The following is a 19,662-nucleotide window of genomic DNA, read 5'->3' on the forward strand; positions in this document are numbered from 1 at the left end:
ATTTAACCAATGGGATATAGTCTACTAACGACATTTTATATGTGACAAGAAGCCATAGATAATATATTGTGAAATTCCTACAGTCACTATGACGAGGGCCAATGTTAATGAATCTGCGCTGTGTATATGACAGTGCACAGTTGTGTGGGCTCCCGTTCTATTCTATTCCCTCTTTCATAATCCGAGAGAATGGAGGCAGATCAGGCGTAGAATCAACGAGGTTGCCAGGCAACCTAGCAAGGGAAGTAGGAAACATTTTGTAGTATTACTCATATTGATATGCCATTTATTTTATTAGAAAAAAAAACACGTACGATTCGTGCGTTATAATCGAATTAAATAAATAAGATAAAAGATAGATCATCTTATCACTGAAACGTGATACGTGTCGACTAAAATAACTAAGAAATGTCGATCATTAACACGTTTTTTTTTGCTAAATACGATCTTAATACGAGTTTTATTCTAATTTTTAAAAAGGTACAATTTTAAGTGCTTTATTCCTACTTTAGTATATACTAACTCCACATTTTAACACACACACACACATTGCAACCTTAGAAGCTAGCCACTAGACACTCGGAGCAGTTAGTAATTATTACGCTAGTAGCAAACATACAACCAATTCTGTAAACATGTAACTTTTATTACAGTTATGTTTATTTTGATAAAAGTTACATGTCAAAGATAAGGTGAGTTGTGATAAGTTTTGTCAATAAATATGCAATAAAGTTAGCGAAGAAGCGATATTTATCAAGTAAAATTATTTATGACAACTAACTGTTCCCCGCGGATTCAGCCGTTAAACGTGATTGCTTCACGCGCGTGGGTCGCAGCGTGATTATAACCATTCTCAGTATTTATATACGTATATCATTATACTGTTTGTGTGTACATCAGTGAACGCCTCTAAACTGCTGGACCGATTATGATAATAGTTGTGTGTTTGAGTTATATGGTTTAGACAAAACCACGATTTTAAGTATTAATTATTGGTACTAATTAAGTACTCCACTGGTATGAGGAATCCTCTCCCGGAAAGGACCTAGAAGTCCTGGGTTCAATTCCCAGGTTGGGCCAATAAAAAGTTATTGGGTTTTTCTGTCAGAAAATTTTCAGTAGCAGCCCGGAGTCTGGAAGTTGGAAGTGTGTACACTCCCGCGCCTCGGAAAGCACGTAAAGCTGTTGGTCCTGCGCCTGAACTCTTTCCAGTCGTGTCGGATTGCCGTCCCGTTGGATTATGAGAGTTAGGGAATAGAGAGTGCACCTGTGTTTGCGCACACACTTGTGCACTATAATATCTCTTGCGTAGTTGACTATCTCTCTTGAGATTGGCTGCCGTGGCCGAAATAGGTCTGGAGGACCTTATATGTAATGTTTATAACTTGACGAAAGCACTGATATTTCATAATTTTATGTCTTCACTTTGTCTATTGTCAGTCCGCATGAATTTCTCTGTGTTTGTGTGATTTAATAGTAAATAGACTATTTTAACTTGTATATACTATAACAGCGTATAAATATTCATCTGTCAAGCTTATCTTGCAATGGATTAAGATTAGAAGTCGATTTTATCAAGTTGCTATACGAGTAGATAAATTACTTTAGTGTGTATTATACATACGTAAAGTGTATTCTCACTTTGCTTTCCTTCACAATATTATATTTAAAATGTTTTATCGGATAATTTAATAAATAAAAAATAATAAACTTCTGTATATGTTAATATATTAGAAACCCGCTGAGTATCTTTCGCCGGTTCTCCTCAAGTCAGGATATTTCTTTTCCGAACTGGTGCTAGATGAATAATGTAATGATTCTATGTTGAAACACCACTTTCCTTCTGATTCGATTTTGAATTCTTAATCAAAACGCCCATATTTAATTTCAAATAAATGTTTATTATAACAAATCAGTAGCAGAAGGAAAGTGCTCCTGTATAAGTAAAGAAAAATATTAAACACCCACTTTTTATTCGCGATAAAATGCGATCTAGATTATATTTGTTTGAAAGATCTCCGATAGATTATTTACAGTTTTAATCATAATTTATACCTAATTAATTATCAGAGTAAAAATATATTAATTATTATGTTAATTAGTAATATATCACTATCTTGGTATAATGATTACTTTCCACTGGTTACGCAATACAGATACATAAAATCTTAAAACGTCATCATTGGATATGGTCGTGAAATGTCTGTGTGATATGCGATATTGATCATAATAATTATAACATTACAAGAATACACGCACCAAAATAGTATATCACTATAAGTCGCTTGTCACCATTTCACGTATGAGCAATGAAGTGTGTTCTTACAGAATAGATCTCGCCAATGGCTAAAGGGAATTTTTGCGCGGTATGTTAACGCCTTACCACATAAGGTAATCGATTATTGATATTGAACGTACAATTTCGCTTTAGGTTTTACTGTGTGAAGTTTTTTGTGAATGTTTTTGTCATTACTACGATATTAATATTATAATTATATACAGATTGGAGCATGTATCCTAATACTCAAAATTTGTAAAATCATAATGTGAGCTTATAATCAAAGCAAAAAGGTAAGAGTGTAACTAGAAGCTGGCCGAAAAGACAGCAAAAAGTCTCCAAGCTACTTTATTATCACATACCAAATACCGTTTATTTATATAAAGCTTTTCAAGCTACTAATAAATGGGATAGGTCCAAGCCCGACCCGATGATTACGCTCCAATCGATTTCCGCCACAGCGATCGTTCTTGAGTTACTGTTGAGTTACTAGTCATCTGCGCGAGATATATATACTGATGAGGGAATAGAGAGTGCACAAGTGTGAAAACACAAGTCTCTGTTTCAATCTCTATTTCCTTACTCTCGGAATCTGATATAACGGAAAATCGGACACGACCAGAAAGAGTTCAGTGAACTTCCAGACTCCGGACTGTTACTGAGGATTTCCTAGGAGCGTGTGCCCTTAAAAGCTAGCCACTAGACCAACGAGGCAAATAAAGATACAATACAGTAACAGTAACAGTAACAGTAACAGCCTGTTAATGTCCCACTGCTGGGCTAAGGCCTCCTCTCCCTTTTGAGGAGAAGGTTTGGAGCTTATTCCACCACGCTGCTCCAATGCGGGTTGGTAGAATACACATGTGGCATTATTTCAATGAAATTAGACACATGCAGGTTTCCTCACGATGTTTTCCTTCACCGTTAAGCACGAGATGAATTATAAACACAATAATATCATGATATTGATACATGATAAAAGATACAATAATGGGTACGAAATAAGTCAATGGCCCCGGTTATTTAAAGCTTGACACATTTGGAAAATGATTTAAAAAATGATCGTAACTATTTGAACTATTTATATATTACTAAAAATATTGTACATACGTATTATGGTCCGACCAATATTAAATGTCAACATTTATATTATGATATTAAACGACATATTATATTCTCGTATTTTTCGCTGTATCATCGATAACCTCATTATCAGTGTTATAAAAAATAATAGCCTTCATATCTAATATCAACAATAAATATAATTTACAATAAATAAAGCGATACATTATATCATAAAAATGTTTTATATGTTCAATATTTAATTATACATTTAGTTTGTTTTTGTCCGCTTAATAAAACACGTATAAAAAAAACTTTAATGCGTAGCAAACTTCACACATTAACAATTTATCATGCAGTATAAATAAATTTTATATATACATATATATTAAGATGAAGGTCATAAGTAAATGTATTTATATGCGTAATTACTTATATATGTTATTTGACGGGTGATTAGTTAAACGATGTTTTGTCTTCTTCACAAGAGCGCGAAATTAATAACGAAAGAAAGCGAAATCTGTGTTTAATTTAACATTTTTTTATACATATAAGGATTTTTTATTTCATTATTAAAAGACTAAAAAAATTAAGATTGGCTTTGAAATTGATGCTTCCTGTAATTCTTATCATGAGAAAACAGTTTATGACGTTTTTTTAGGAATTATATACCAGCTGATAGCAATAAGCACAATTATTGATAAATACAATAAAATATGCGGTTGGCCTGCATATGTCAATAGAGACAGTTCTACATTAAAGTAAATATTTGTAAAAGTATATTTTTTAATAATATAAACACACATAAGCCTTTTTTTAATAAGATTTGAACGATGGTGATTTAAGAATGTAGATATTTGTCAGTATTTGGTCTTTTTAATGGAGAATTTTATCTTTTTCATTTTAGTTTATACATTATAAGTAATTCAATATTTTTAGTTGCATGGTTTATACGATGTAAGGTATGAGTTTTATTTGTATTGGTTAAGTAGTGTTTTTTCTAACTTGGCCATTAGAAAAAAACATCTGATTTATTAGTAAAGATTGTTAATATCCAGCACCAAACAGTATTTAGTTCGGTGTAGGGAAATTTGTTGCCTGATATAAATATTTAATATTGAATAATAATTACGACCTTAGTCAATTGTAAAATGACCGGTGAAAAAATCAATGCTTAAAATGCCGCGTTCACTAAAATAATGAAATATAATTATTTAAAAAAAATATATTCTGCGCTTAAATCCAATAAATAATTAAAATTAAAATTTCAAATAACAAGACACAGTTAAATTCGATTAGCTGTTTCTTCGATGTACATAAATTTTATTTGAATCTAAAATTATTCATTTATACATTATATAGCTTAATTTGTAATGTCACTCTGACCTATGTGCTATATAAATACATTTGTGAATCAAAATAGAAACCGGGCGACTCTAAATAATTAGACATAATACAAAATTTACTTAATAATTAAAAACTATATTTATGAAGCGAACATATAAGTAATTCCTGCAGTAATGATTTTTTTTATTATTATTTAATTATTTTCCATACTAGCTACACTGACTGGGCTGTCTTGATTTCGTAATTGTGAAATTATGAAAATATTTTGGATGGAGAGATTGGAGATTTGTGGAATATTAATTAGTGATCTACGCGCGAAAGACGTAACTTAAGTAAAAGTAGTAACTACGCTAAATTTCAAGTCAATCGGACCTATAGTTTCGGAGATTTCGCTAATATTGTATATATAATATTTTATGCACATACAGCTATATTTGTTTAATTTTGAAGATGTTAACTTTTTTTTAAATGTTGCAATTGCCTTTTAATAAAAGAGCAATTAATCATGTTTAAGTTAAACAGAAGATTTTTTAAATGTGTTTTTAATCTAACTTAACCGTTGTGGGCAATTTAAATATTTAAAATAAACTTCTTTTTTTAATAAATTTTTACAGTGATATGATAATACAAACGATTGACGTACAAAATTAACATTGTTTATTTTTAATAATACCATCATACATCGTACATAAATACCGAATGGTAGACGAAAATTTATACAAACACGTTGCCAAACTAATTTTATTAATTCATTCGCTACATAAAAGGCGCTACAAATAGCGAAGTTAGGAATAGTATCGACTTAACAAATGCATTTTCTTACATAACAAAATATATTAAGGTGTTTTTTTAGATTGGAAACGGGTATTATATGCTGAAGTTTTAAGCATTATGATTCATTTAAAATTATATTAAAATGTTATATTAACATACTGTTAAATATTTAATATCCATTAAAAAAACGGCGAGAAACTTTTTTATTAAATGTATTTTTTTTAAAACACGTTTTTCTTTAACTTAAATTCTTCGATAAAATTTTCATGTGGTCTTTCCATGAAATAAGAATGGGGAAGGTAGTGTTTTATTGTTGCTACGTCATGTTTTATTTAACTAACCACTATTTACGTGTTAATAGTAATTAATAAACCCTACTCACCTACCTTGTGGCTAACTGTCAATCAAAGATATTAGGATGAAACTATAGACAATTTGGTATTTTTAATGTCATATTCCTAACAGTCAGTCTTGAAATTGCTTACAATACTAACATGTTTTATTTATTTTTAATTTAAATGAAATTCGACAACAACGTAAATTAGTTTCACTTAAAACCTCGCGTTAAAGTTATGTACTCTCACTATTTTCAATACGCGTCCTCTATTTTTAACAATTAAAGAATATAGTGTAAATATTTTTATGCTAAAATTATGTCCGCTTATATAAGATTTTTATAACTTTTTACTTACAAGTACTTTTTTAACGATACACGATACTTTTTTAATGAGCAAAAGTGACTATAAAATTTCTATAAAAAAAATCAATAAATTTGTACCATTTGAAAATTAAAATTCCTTTGACCAATGAAATTTATAAATTAATTTTACACTTGGACACTACAATCATTTAAATCACTTCAAACATCCACTGATCCGATTTAAACACGCACACGAAAAAAAAACAATCACTGAACATAATAAAACTTTTTTGTGAACTTAAATACTTATCACTTAAAATACCTCAAAAAATATCATCACTTCAATATCCTTTGCCAGTTTTATTAATAAGCAAAGGTTCCAAAAAGTCCTTAAACATTTTGACGTTTGTTTTTTTTTAATAATCATGAGACATACCGACGCCGGCGATGATGTATTGCCGCCAGAGCTGCCCGCCCTCCATTCTGAACGTTTGTTGGTTGACTGGCGTGCCGGTGTCGACCGGATCGTAAGCGTAATTCCTATCTGCCATATGTGACGTCACGACGTCTTAGGTTGGCACGTGCGGACGCCCCAAGTCTGTAACAAATGTTTTTCTGTCATTTCTAATTAAAAAAATAGTTTTTTTTTTAACAAAAATACCAAAGCAACGGTTTTAAAAGTACCAAACGGTTTTTTCGTATTATTCGATCTATTTAAGTCATATTAAGTTGGTGGCACTTCCTCAGACGGGCTTGCATAATGCCCTACCATCAAGTAAAGTGCCATCTTCTATAGAGATCTTGTAAAACGAACTCGTAAAATTTATTATTTTCATTACATTTTTCATTTTATAATGAGTAATTAACATTTGAATAATGATATCATCAACCAATTATTATTTAAACAGTTGCTTCAAAACAGAGGAATATTTTTCAGAAGCAGTCATTTACAAAAATACTTTAAAAATTCGAATACATCTTTTCTAAATATATATATATATATATATATATATATATATATAAAATAGAATTTGGTATGACATGTAATACAACCCCTGATAGTATTTGAGATCTCAAATTCAGTTGCCCATTGGTATTGTAACAGATAGATTATATTTGAGAGCGATCAGTGGATACACATTGATTTTAACAGAAAATCTAAAGTTAAAATCCTAGCAAGCACGTTTAGTTTCATGTCCTCAATTTGTGTTCATAATCTTATGTTCGTTGGTGATATTATCGTAAGAAAATTTGTTTGCGTTGAATAAAATTATGGCATATCTATTCTACCAAACCTCATAGGATCAGGAATTTGTTAGATTGTTTCACCTGACGGTAAGCATCTTCAATCACAGACATTGTCACTGCGTGAAGTAAATATCTCTTACACGGTCAATGTTTTTTTTTTTTTTTTTTATATCGCCGGGAGGGCAAATGACTCTACTCCACCTGATGGTAAGTGGTAGTAGAGTCCAAACGCGACGACGGCCAGTACAGACGGGAAAAACGTTCTGCACTAGCCGCCTTCGCCTTGCCGGCCCGCAAGATGCCTCTTCACGCCTCGTTTGAAGGAACCCAGGTTGTAAGAGGAGGGGAATACGTGAGCTGGTAAGGAATTCCATTTTTTGGAAGTGCGACAAAGAAAGGAGTTGCCAAATTTCTTTGTTCGCGATGGAATTGATGTCACAGTTAGGCGGTGACATCGAGAACCAGCCCGCGTGGACTTAAGAAGGAAGGGGGAAGCAGGAATTAGAGAGAATAATTCCTCAGAGCACTCGCCGTGATACAGTCGATAGAAAGCGCTCAGTGCTGCTATCTCACGACGCAATTGTAAAGGTTCAAGGGTGTTTGTGACCTTTACGTCGCCAATAATGCGTACGGCACGTCGCTGCAACCGGTCCAAGGCCTCAAGTAGGTACTTAGCGGAGCCATCCCAAAGGTGCGAGCAATATTCCACGCAAGACCGTACCTGTGTTTTGTACAGCAGGCACAGTTGTTGTGGCGTGAAAAAGCGCCGCACCTTGTTCAGAACTCCGAGTTTCCGTGAAGCTGTTTTTATAACAGCCTCGATGTAATCCCTTGGACTAAGGTCGCAGCGAACGTCAATCCCCAGCATGGCGATTTTGCTTTGCATCACCAGCGGAGTACCACAGAGGGAGGGAAGAGGGGAAAATGTTGACTTTTTCGCCGTGAGAGCGCATACCTGTGTTTTCTTGGCATTAAACTCAACAAGATTATCAGAGCCCCATTTGGCGATGAGATCTAACGTCCTATCGAGTTCAATGACAAGATTCTCCCGCCTCTCCTCAGTTTCCGCCCGCCCAGCCACTGCGCGTCCGTGGTATCCACCATGCACTGTACTATCATCTGCATAGCAATGTATGTTCCCAAGGGAGAGCATATCATTGATATGCAAAAGAAAGAGTGTGGGAGATAGCACAGATCCCTGGGGGACCCCAGCATTCACTACATAGAATTGTGAAGCGCAACCATCTACTAAAACACGAAGACTACGCTTGTGTAGGAAGCTGGCAATCCAGGTGCATAGCTGAGCAGGCAGACCATATGCCGGTAGCTTGGAGAGAAGACTTCTGTGCCAGACCCTGTCGAAAGCCTTGGAGATATCGAGGCTGACAGCCAACGATTCTCCATGCTTGTCGATAGCTTCACCCCAGAGGTGTGTTACGTACGCTAGAAGATCACCTGTGGACCGTTTTGGTCGAAAACCGTACTGACGATCATTAATTAGACAGTGATCTTCTAGGTAATGGATCAGTTGGTTGTTTAAAATCCGTTCCATCACCTTACAAAGTACTGAGGTGATAGCTATTGGCCGATAATTTGCCGGGTCAGACCGATCCCCTTTTTTGGGAACCGCTTGCACATTAGCTCTTCTCCAAGCCTCCGGCACACTTCCCGAAGAGAGAGAAAGTTGGAACAGGCGCGTTAACACAGGAGACAGCTCCGCTGCGCACTTCTTCAGCACTATGGCTGGTATTTCATCGGGACCGCTAGCTTTCCGTACATCAAGTGATTGCAGCTCCGCACGCACATCACGTTGCCTGATTTTAATGTCAGGCATCGTATGGCCACATGCAGGTATTGTAGGTGGCAGTGCACTACAATCATCGATGACGGAATTGTCGGCAAAGAGTTTAGCCAGGAGATCAGCTTGCTCTTGCGGACTGTGAGCTAGCGATCCGTCCGGATTTCTGAGCGGTGGCAGCGAAGGTTGGCAGAAGTTGTTTTGCACAGACTTGGTCAGACGCCAGAAGCTACGGGAGCCCCTAGGATGCGAAACAAGGTCATGACCAATCTGTACAATGCGCTGTGCATCCGCTCTCGTGTATGCCTTTCTACAGGACTTGGAATTTGTAACCAGTAACAGCCTGTTAATGTCCCACTGCTGGGCTAAGGCCTCCTCTCCCTTTTTGGGGAGAAGGTTTGGAGCTTATTCCACCACGCTGCTCCAATGCGGGTTGGTGGAATACACATGTGTCAGAATTTTGATGAAATTAGACACATGCAGGTTTCCACACGATGTTTTCCTTCACCGAAAAGCACGAGATGAATTATAAACAGAAATTAAGCACATGAAAATTCAGAGGTGCTTGCCCGGGTTTGAACCCACGTTCATCGGTTAAGATTCACGCGTTCTTACCACTGGGCCATCTCGACTTCGGTCAATGTGTCACCACGTAATCTAAAATCCCTCGTGAAGGTGCATCCCGGCTCACTGATCGAAATTTTTCACCGTTCGTTTCAGATTTTGTTCACAGGTGTACCAAATCTTACTTATAATTGGGGGTTAAAGACTTTAAATTTAACTAAGAATTTCTATATTAAAAAGTGTGATGATTTCAATTTATGTTTACATTTGAACTAATAAATAAAATATTTATTTTAACTAGTCTATATATTTTTATGTAATTTTTCGTCACTCTTGAGCTCATGTTTGTGGCCACAGATCTTGATAAACTCCAGGTCGGGCCAATAAAAAAAGTTATTGGATTTTCTGTCGAAGAATCTGTATAATAGCCCGGAGTCTGGAAGTACACTGCCGTGCCTCGAAAAGCACGTAAATCAGTTGATTCTGCGTCTAAACTCTTTCCGGTCGTGTCGGATTTTTGTCTCATCGGATTATGATTGTGAGGGAATAGAGAATGCATCTGTGGTTGCGCATGCACTTGTACATTATAATATAGCATAGTTGGCTAATCTAACTTGAGATTGGCCAAAATCAGTAAGGACGGCATCAAAAGGGCATAAGCAAGAAATATTATTTATCTATTTATTACTGCTTCAAAGGTGATAATATAAACAAATACACTGTCACGATTATAATATCAGTAGGGATGTTTTTTTACATATTTAATTACATAAAAAACTGTAACCCTTTTACTTACATTTCATTATACGGAAAATTTCTTCGCAAACGCTTTTGTGATACAAATATCTACATATGTTCTGAGAATATTAATAATAATTTTCTTAAACAGTTCTTGCTATCTGTATAATATCAGAATATGGATATTAAAAAGTCATTTGGACATTTTATCTTTATTTATCTGTGCAAATTACAAATTGTAATAAGGCTGTCTATACATGATACACATATACATATATGTATATATATTTTAATTATTTTTTAAATTGGTGTTTGGCGTTAGAATATTTTATGACCATACCATACCACCAAATTAAAATCTTTATAAAATTTAAAAGCCCTTGTTTATTGATTGCCACATATGTATTTAATTAAATTGAATGTAAAACTTTCAATTCGGGACAAACAGACATGTTCAAGCACACAAATGTCAGTCCTGGTTGGAAATCGAACCCACAACCTTCAGCGTAAAAGGCAAGTCTACCAACTACGCCAACCAGTCCCAAATATAATATACCTTTTTAATAAAGTTTTTTTAACATAACATTTTAATTTATCCATTTGCACAAAAAAGTATCTTCTGGATTTAATTATAAAAACGATTATAAAGATCCGAATTTTTAACTTTCTCGACAATAAAAATAAATAAATTATATTAACATTATATATACTTCAATTTTCATAATATAACAGAAAAGTTTTAGATTATTTCTATGTGTTATGAGTTACTCAGCGATTTGCCGCTAGAAAATTTAATCTGAATATAATAGAGAATAATTTATTTACCTGCTTAATCATATCTCGTGTTTTATATAATGCCGTATTAACAGATTATATATAATCTTAATTTCTGTTATCATCAAACCCCAAGTGAATTATCAATAATTTATAGAAAGTTTTGAAATTTAAATAATTGATAAATTGGAATTTTATCTCGAATTTCGCATATTAATGAAAATGCACTATTAAAACGATAAGATCATTAAATATCTATGGAAAAATTGTCGAAGGTCCTCGCAGATACGTTGTATTGTTGTTGTAACATATATATGATATGTCTATCTGCTTAAATGTGTTTACCTACATATATGTAAGCAGGCAAAGACAAAATTGTTCATATTTTTCAACAGATTTTCTTTTTTCTTTGTTTGATATTATAAGAATATTGACGAGCTTTAAATTTAAATATGCAAATATATACGTTTTCCATAATTTTACAACTGATCGAACATTTGTTTAAATAATTCTAAGTTATTATAAAAAAAACGACAAGTAAATGTTAACATAAAATATAAAGTTTAAAAACGTCCGTCCTGAAATAATGATTCAAATAATTTATTGCTAGTATCATTTGGGATCATTCCAACATCCCAAACATCCGAATCTGTTCAGGTATTTAATGGTGGGATATAGAAACGCACCAACATACTTTTAACTATTTTTCGGACACTCAAAAAAAACAAACAATATATCGAAAGTCGGGTTGCAGCATAAGGCCCTGATTTTCATATTGGATTATTACGGAATAATGAAAATAACTTGAATACACTTATCAACACTGGCAAAACATTCTGATTATTATAATACAATCGCTTACGTTAAGCAATATTAATATATATATAATCATGTCACGATACAATGGGCTATATATCAATTAATTGGCCATTAAAAGATGTTGTCATGTAATGGTCTCCCGGAAGCTGTTTAGACGAGAAACTATCATACCTACTATGCAGACGTAAGAAGGATAATGCGTTTGTATATCTTAATTGTTTCATTACATTACGTTAAATGTCCTTTTTGCTATTTTACAATATGTAATACATTTTATTGAAATTACTTTGGTCTCAGAGGTTAGAAATAGTAAAGTAACAATGTTATCCCATTGCTATGTTAAGGTCTCTCGCTTCCTTTGAGGAGAAGATTTGATTTACTTATTCCACGATACTCCAATACGAAGAATACGCATGAGGCAAAAAATCAGTATAATTAGACATAAGCAGGATTTCTCGCGATGTTTTCTTCAACGCCGAGCAGGATATGTATTATAAACATAATACAAGCACATGAAAATTTAGCGCTCGCTTGGATCTAAACTCGCGACCATCCGTTACGATTCACGCGTTTTAACTACTGGGCCTGATATAGAAGTATTAAGTAAATCTTAATAGAAACTTGTGGGTTCCAATATAGGTAAGCACCGTTGGATTTGAATATATTCAAATTTAAATTCATATAATGTTTTGTGGTGAAGGTTATCCTTCCTTCTAAATGAATTCTATGGAAGCGTGTTACATTCTCGCAAGGATGCCACCACAGGCTGTTACTTTTACTACCTTGTCTTTAATGAGGTATATGATAAATATATCCAACATTTTCATAAGATATAGATATATATATATATATATATATATACCTTTAAACTCACTAATCTCTTAGCTACATAATTTCCGAAAAATAAGTCGAAAAAAAAGTAATGTACCATAAAGGGTTTAGAAAAGAGAAGAGAAGTGGCAATTACCACTGAAGCGATGCAAGAACAGAAGGTTCTACTTTAGTAATAATAATTAATTAATGCATTTTTAAGAAAAGAAAATGCTAAATATGCCTCATATCATCGTATGTGTGTGCAAGTTCCTGGCTCAAAATGTAACCAGGAAATGCGTCGCTGGTATAAAACTCATTAGTGATCTCCTGTTTCCGTATTACTTCCGCGAGTGTTTGTGTTTTCTGCACTATTTTCCTAGAGGAAAAGTGTTTCGATATAACTCATCCGTATAATGCTCAGTGTTAATTAATACATAAGGATACAAATTATAAATTCATAAAACATGACGTAAAGGAAATCCGATCTGCGTAGTATTTTTTTTTATTAAATACGTAGGCGGACGTGCATATGAGCCATCTGATAGTTATTGGTCACAGCCATCCATAGATATGCGCCATCGACCTTGAGAATTAAGATGTTATGTTCCTTTAGCCTGTAGATACTCTGGCTCAGTCGTGTGAGTGATTCAAACCGGAAGCAATACTAAAAGTTTGGCAATAGAATATGTAATGGGTAGGTGATTGGTGGTTGGGTGGTATCTACCCAAAATGGCTTGCACGAAGCCTTACCACCAATTGTAGTATATGTGACTATTGTTGATAATTTCTAGACTTAAGTTTATTTAATTACGAGTTGTATATAGAAGTTGTATTAAACTAAGTGAGCACTAAGAAAGATGGACATGATAGTTGCTTTTAAATAAAAATATGAAATGAAATTATTTTTATAATAAAATAATTTTCAGCTAAATCATTAGCTTAGACAAATTCATTCACGCGAGAATAATTAGAAAACTGTTTTTTATTCAAATAAAATTAAATCAAATTTACTTAATAATATCTCTAGTTTTATGTAACGCCGTGTTAACAGATTACTTGTAATCATAATTTCTGTTATCAGGGCGTGACCCCACTTGACTTAATGTAACTTAATTATCGGAAAAGCATAACCTCTGATTTTCGTGCCAGTAATTTATGATAAATTCTACATTCAAAACCGGTGCTAAGCATAAATTTAATTTGTTTTGGAAAACGATTCAAAAGTGTCCGCAAGAGCCTAGTTGATTAAAATATATTTTAATTTAAAAAATCAAATAATTATAGAAAATTAATGAAATCCAAAACAGTCTGTGTATGTGGAGGATGTCTCTTTAATCTTTATTTGTTTACAAAACTAATTCCACGCACGCACTAATTTAACAAAGTGGTTTAGGTCCTCGAAAATTATACCATTTGAAAAAAGGCCAAAGATACCTGAGAGAACGCCGATGGGAAATCCTATGGAACACATGAATATTGGAAATGTAATCGGCATGACCTTCTTAATAGCAGCAGTCATAATATTTTTTAAGTCTACTCATAGGTATCTTCTTTATTTATCCTATTTAAAAGGCCAGTATTACAAAGTTCCGCTGTATGAGAGTAGAATAATAAGCGAGGAAGTGGTACACATTTAAACATACTAGGTCATCTTTCACCGTATAACAGATGTCCATCATATGCATTATAATTTTATAATGTATTAATTCAATTACTAAATTAATAAAATTTATAACTAGCAGTTCCTCGTGACTCGTTTCGCATCAATATATTTGCGTTAATACCGTACTACCTCCTGATGAGTGAACAGACAGACTAAGTTACTAGTTGCATTTATAATATTAGACTAAATTTCTAAATCATAATATTATAATACTTTAAGAAACGACACGCCAAAAGATATATTGACGTTATTGCTATTAAAACATTTTAAGGCGCTTTGATTCATATAGAGCCGTGTTTTCTGTCTTAGATCATAATAATATAATCATTGAATTATTATTACTTATATAAATTATCAGCTTTCATCTGTTTTTTTTTTGAATAATTAAGGATTGAGCTGAGAGGGAGAGATTGTATCCAGCAAAAACTCACTTCTTATCTTACGTGAAATTTTGACAATTTATTCAGGGTGATACGCTACTTCGATGCACTACGGACACATTCACTCACTTACTTAAAGGAATATTAATTAATATTAAGAATATTTTACCACAATTATCGTACCCTCTTGATGAAGCTCATTACAATAGGATAAAACAAGTGCTTTTTCAGTCGAGGGTCGATTGTTTCAACATCATTATAATTTGTTTATCTTGTACTAGAAACATATCCAACATATCAAGGTCAGTGCCAAGTGCTTGCGTAGATACCTATTAATATTATACATTAGTGTGAATATAATGTATGAAAGTTTGTTTTGGAACAGTTGTCAAAATTCGACCATAATAATTGTTGAAAATTTGAGGAAAACATATTAAGTAAGCATTTGCATGTTTCGATCAATCGAGAATACCACAAAAACTTTTTACTGGCCCGAACTCGTTGGTCTAGTGGCTTGATATAAGACCACAGATCCCGAGGTCCTGGTTTCAACTATGATTTGTTATAATTATTAATTAAATAATTATTTCATACTAATTACATTTATTTAATAATAATTGGAGTTATTCCAAGAGTTGAGATAAAATAATTACACTTTTAATACAATATGTCATCTTATCGTTTATTACCATAAACAAAAATATCATTCGTTGATTAACATTACCGTAGTAATGATAATTATATTCTTTATCAGTAGCATAATTCTGAAAATATTAGCATTTTGAATAGAACAAGATTCAAATAACTAAAGAAATTATGGAAAAAGTAAAAATCGAGTTAAATTTGTCAAAATGCACGCTTCCAATAAAAACTCGACGATGTTCAAATTGTGATTTGAACATCACATTTGAAAAAAAGGAGTTTTTACAATAACAGATAATTATAATTAATTATATTATAATCCCTCAACCACATTGGGGTAGCGTGATATGAGCTCCTAAACTTCTTCTCAAACGTTGAGAAGTTCTTAGCTCAGCTGTGGGACAACTTGAACTTGAACTTAATCGTTAATAATTGTATTTAAGTACACCGTAGACAAAAAAAATGTCTAACTATAATTTAAGCTACAAAGAACAAATTTAACACGGACACGATTAAATTACAATTTAAGATAAAATATTTTTGGTAAATAGATTATGACACGCGAAATTGTTATACCAATAAAAAGAAATAAAAGAAAATATTTTATGTGAAGAAGAAATTTAATTTACAAAGAAAGTTTTATAAGAATAAGAGATCAGTGCCGAAACTTTTTCAGGCTCTTCGATTACTCAAATAGGACACGACTCGATGAACATGCCTTCAGCTTTCGGTTATGCTACCGCCCAAAGTTCCCTCGACGTTCATACTCAAGTATTTTTTTATTGTTTATTGTGAAAATACTCCTTAAAGTGATTTTGCGATACAAATGTACACAGTAACTATTCTAGTTCATTCAAGAATTTCGGTATCAGTCAACAATGTAAGGCTAAAAATATGCGACTTGACCTCGTGCCGCCTCTAATTCGTACGCACCCTCGGAAGTTATTGAAATAGTTGTGTAGATTATTAACATACATTTATTTTCCATTAATGTAATATATGCAATACAATATATTGTTTACATTGCATAAAGCAAGGTAATCAACAAATGTATTATGCATGTAATAATATCCGACGTAAATGTTTCATTTAATAAATCTATGCAGTGTGATTCTTGGTTGATATTACCAAAAATATTCAGTAGAGTATATACGGAGAGAACTAGGCTTCTGCTAATGGACAGGTCTTATAGGCTTATCCCTTTTTTAACCAAGGATCACATCTAGTAGACGCTATAAGGAATAAAAAATATTACGGATATCAAAAAAATCATTCCATTCATTTCCGTTCCTTTTTAGAAATTCCTCAAAATATAGGTATGTTAATGATAAAATAAAAATCAAAGGTTGAAAAAAAAAAGTATCTGACATTTAGTTGAAGTGTTACGGGTAGATGGTTCGATAAATAATTGGTAAATAGAATTGTATCCAATCTAAATACTTAATCTAATCTTGCTCTCAAATGAGGATGATAGTCTGATTATGTTATCATTGATGCTACTTGTACCATGAAACTAACTTGTTCTTGATAAAATATATTCAAGTTTAAATTAACAAATCAAAGGCTGCGACTTTCTGCAACGCGAAATAAAATTGTATGTCATATTTAGTTATCAAATTTGTATCATTTAGGATATAACGATAACGATGTTGACTTTTTTTAATTCGTTCGGTAGTTGATACGTAAAGAGAATTAATTATACATTTTAACATAAAATATTATAACAAAAATGTTTTGTGGTATCTGTACAGATGTAGTACTCTGTTTCCATTATCGAAAATATTAAAAAATATTTGAGACAAAACGATACTTTAAGAATTCAATTCAAAATTAGTGAATTGCTGCCAACTTCTTGCTAGCATTTCACGTAGAGATTTGTACTTTATTCATTATTCAAGTAAGCTTTTTAGAAAGCAGTTTTGAATCGTCATCTGCCAATGGTTCGAATGTTGACTCCGAACAGAACCAGGAAGAAATAAGTCCATTCAACAACAACAATAAAACTAGCAATCAACAATCGATGTATTTGATAACAGATTTATTATGCAATACTTTATTACAAATTTGTCACCAACGTTTGACAAAATCTTGAGAAAGCAAACACAAGGTCAAGTACTCTGTTTGTGTAAATTTATTATAGATAAGTATATAAATCGTATCTCTATAATGACAGATATTTCGACTATTTGGATGGCTAAATAGAATAGAGATTTGTTAAAAACAAAATATTTCCTATAGATATCTTGATAAATAGATACGGCTATATTTTTCAATCATAGTGGATATGATATGGTTTATCCAAGATTAAGCACTTTGAGCATTATGTTTGTAAAGATATTTGAATTAAGACCACAAAAGATTAAAACAAAAATTATTATTTAAAAGTATATAAGCTTTGTATAAATCATATAATACCCCGGCTTATTGACTCCAATAGTGACGACCCTGGTGTATTTTTTGCATAGAGATTTAACGGAATTTTAATGGACCTTATCGAGAACGCTTTTGCTAGTGGATCGGTATCCTCTACTACTGATGTTAGTAATCCTTGTAACTAGAATGTATAGTGTAAAAATTTCAGTTTGAATAAAAAAATAAAATAATAAGACATTTCATCCAGTGTAATGGCGGAGGTTAAAATATGTTTTTGTAATTTGGTAACAATGGTTAGAGAAATGATTCTATTGAAATATATGAATATTAAAATATATATAGTAATATTAAAAGATTATTTGCGACATTGACTTTAAAGGGTACACGCATTAATATAAATTATAGAGCATAAACGTAATACGGTTTTAAAAATTTCGGTGTCGGTTTTTACGAGCGAAAACCGAAGTGAGTATAACAGAATATAAATCGATTGAGTTCAGTTAATTAATGTCCTACGAGCAATATAAAACTTTCTTTATAACAGAAACATTAAATTTTTTCATAATTCAAATAAATAACAATTGGAAACATAGAGCTACCATCATGGTGGTAGATGCGATTTATATTTCTTCGCTATAAGGTTTTTAATGAGAGAAACACTGGCAAAAACGTGGGTAAACTACTTTTCAAATAAAATATTTAAATCTGTAACTTACGTAAAGTAAATAAATGTGTACCAAGAGAAATATCCCATTAAATTTTACGTATTTTATAGTATTTAATATAATTTAATATATATAATAACCTTCTCCTCAAAAAGAGGAGAGGAGGCCTTTAGCCCAGCAGTGGGACATTCACAGGCTGTTACGGTACGGTTAATATATATACTAGTATTAATAATTTGTTTAACAGGTTAATATTTTAAATTTGGAACACAAAATATGTTTTTTTTAATAACGACAAAGTTACGATAGACCGACAAATATGTATATCACCGAGCTGATAATTTATTTGCTACGTTTTTAAATAGGATATTAACAACAGCTACATTACAGAGTTTAGTGTGACTCAAATGTACTTTATATTAAAGGTTAAAAAACTCTTTGTTGAACATGGTAAATATATTTTTTTAAAATAAAATTATTAATTACATATTTAATGATTGGCTAAAAAAAGGAATAAAAAATGGTTCTTATCAAATTAAATAGTTGTGATTAAACAAACTTTAAATAAAAATAACTAAATAATACAAACTAAAATTAAAAAAAAAAGACTTAAGCATTACCTACCTTTTTTGTAATATTAAAACAAATACAGATAAAAAAAATAATTAAATCACTCACATATAAAATGGAACACAGCACAAACCGCACCACGCAATGACTACAGATTAATAATATAACATGTTTTAATAACCATTATGTGATTGATAACAATAAAAATTGCTATCTTTCGCGATATACGATGGACGTATGTATGTCCGTCTGTGCGACTCATCGAACGTTGCATTATTTATTTTAGATACATTTATCCGTATGTTAGTTTATATTAGTATTTTTTATCGCCTTTTCAAATCATCACCGAGTAGAGTCAATGTACTTTTAAAACACAAACTCACATTCAATACATTTTTGAATTTCTAAATATATTTTCTTTTTTTTTGGTTTAAATACATAAGTGTATTTATTATGTATTACTTTTTTGTACATACTACAAGAATTATTAATATGAGGTACAATGTGTTGTTTG

General features: G+C 32.2%; 1 protein-coding gene across 2 annotated transcripts in view; it reads right to left on the reverse strand.

The window, feature by feature from the left end:
- LOC126778181 (facilitated trehalose transporter Tret1) overlaps positions 1–19,379 on the reverse strand; it is a 32,885-nt gene extending 13,506 nt beyond the window's left edge. Inside the window, exons 1-2 of one of the 2 annotated variants that reach the window (XM_050501635.1) lie at positions 19,257–19,379; positions 6,538–6,699 (exon numbers count right to left, since the gene is read on the reverse strand). In XM_050501635.1, the coding sequence (XP_050357592.1) occupies positions 6,538–6,652 (115 nt within the window). In that variant the 5' untranslated portion in view covers positions 6,653–6,699; positions 19,257–19,379. Of the gene's footprint in view, positions 1–6,537; positions 6,700–19,202; positions 19,224–19,256 lie in introns of those variants that run through there. The other variant, XM_050501636.1, reaches the window with a different exon arrangement.
- Between the last annotated feature and the right edge of the window lie 283 nt (positions 19,380–19,662).

Source organism: Nymphalis io, chromosome 25 (assembly GCF_905147045.1).
Source record: "Nymphalis io chromosome 25, ilAglIoxx1.1, whole genome shotgun sequence".
NCBI classification, from domain to species: domain Eukaryota; kingdom Metazoa; phylum Arthropoda; class Insecta; order Lepidoptera; family Nymphalidae; genus Nymphalis; species Nymphalis io.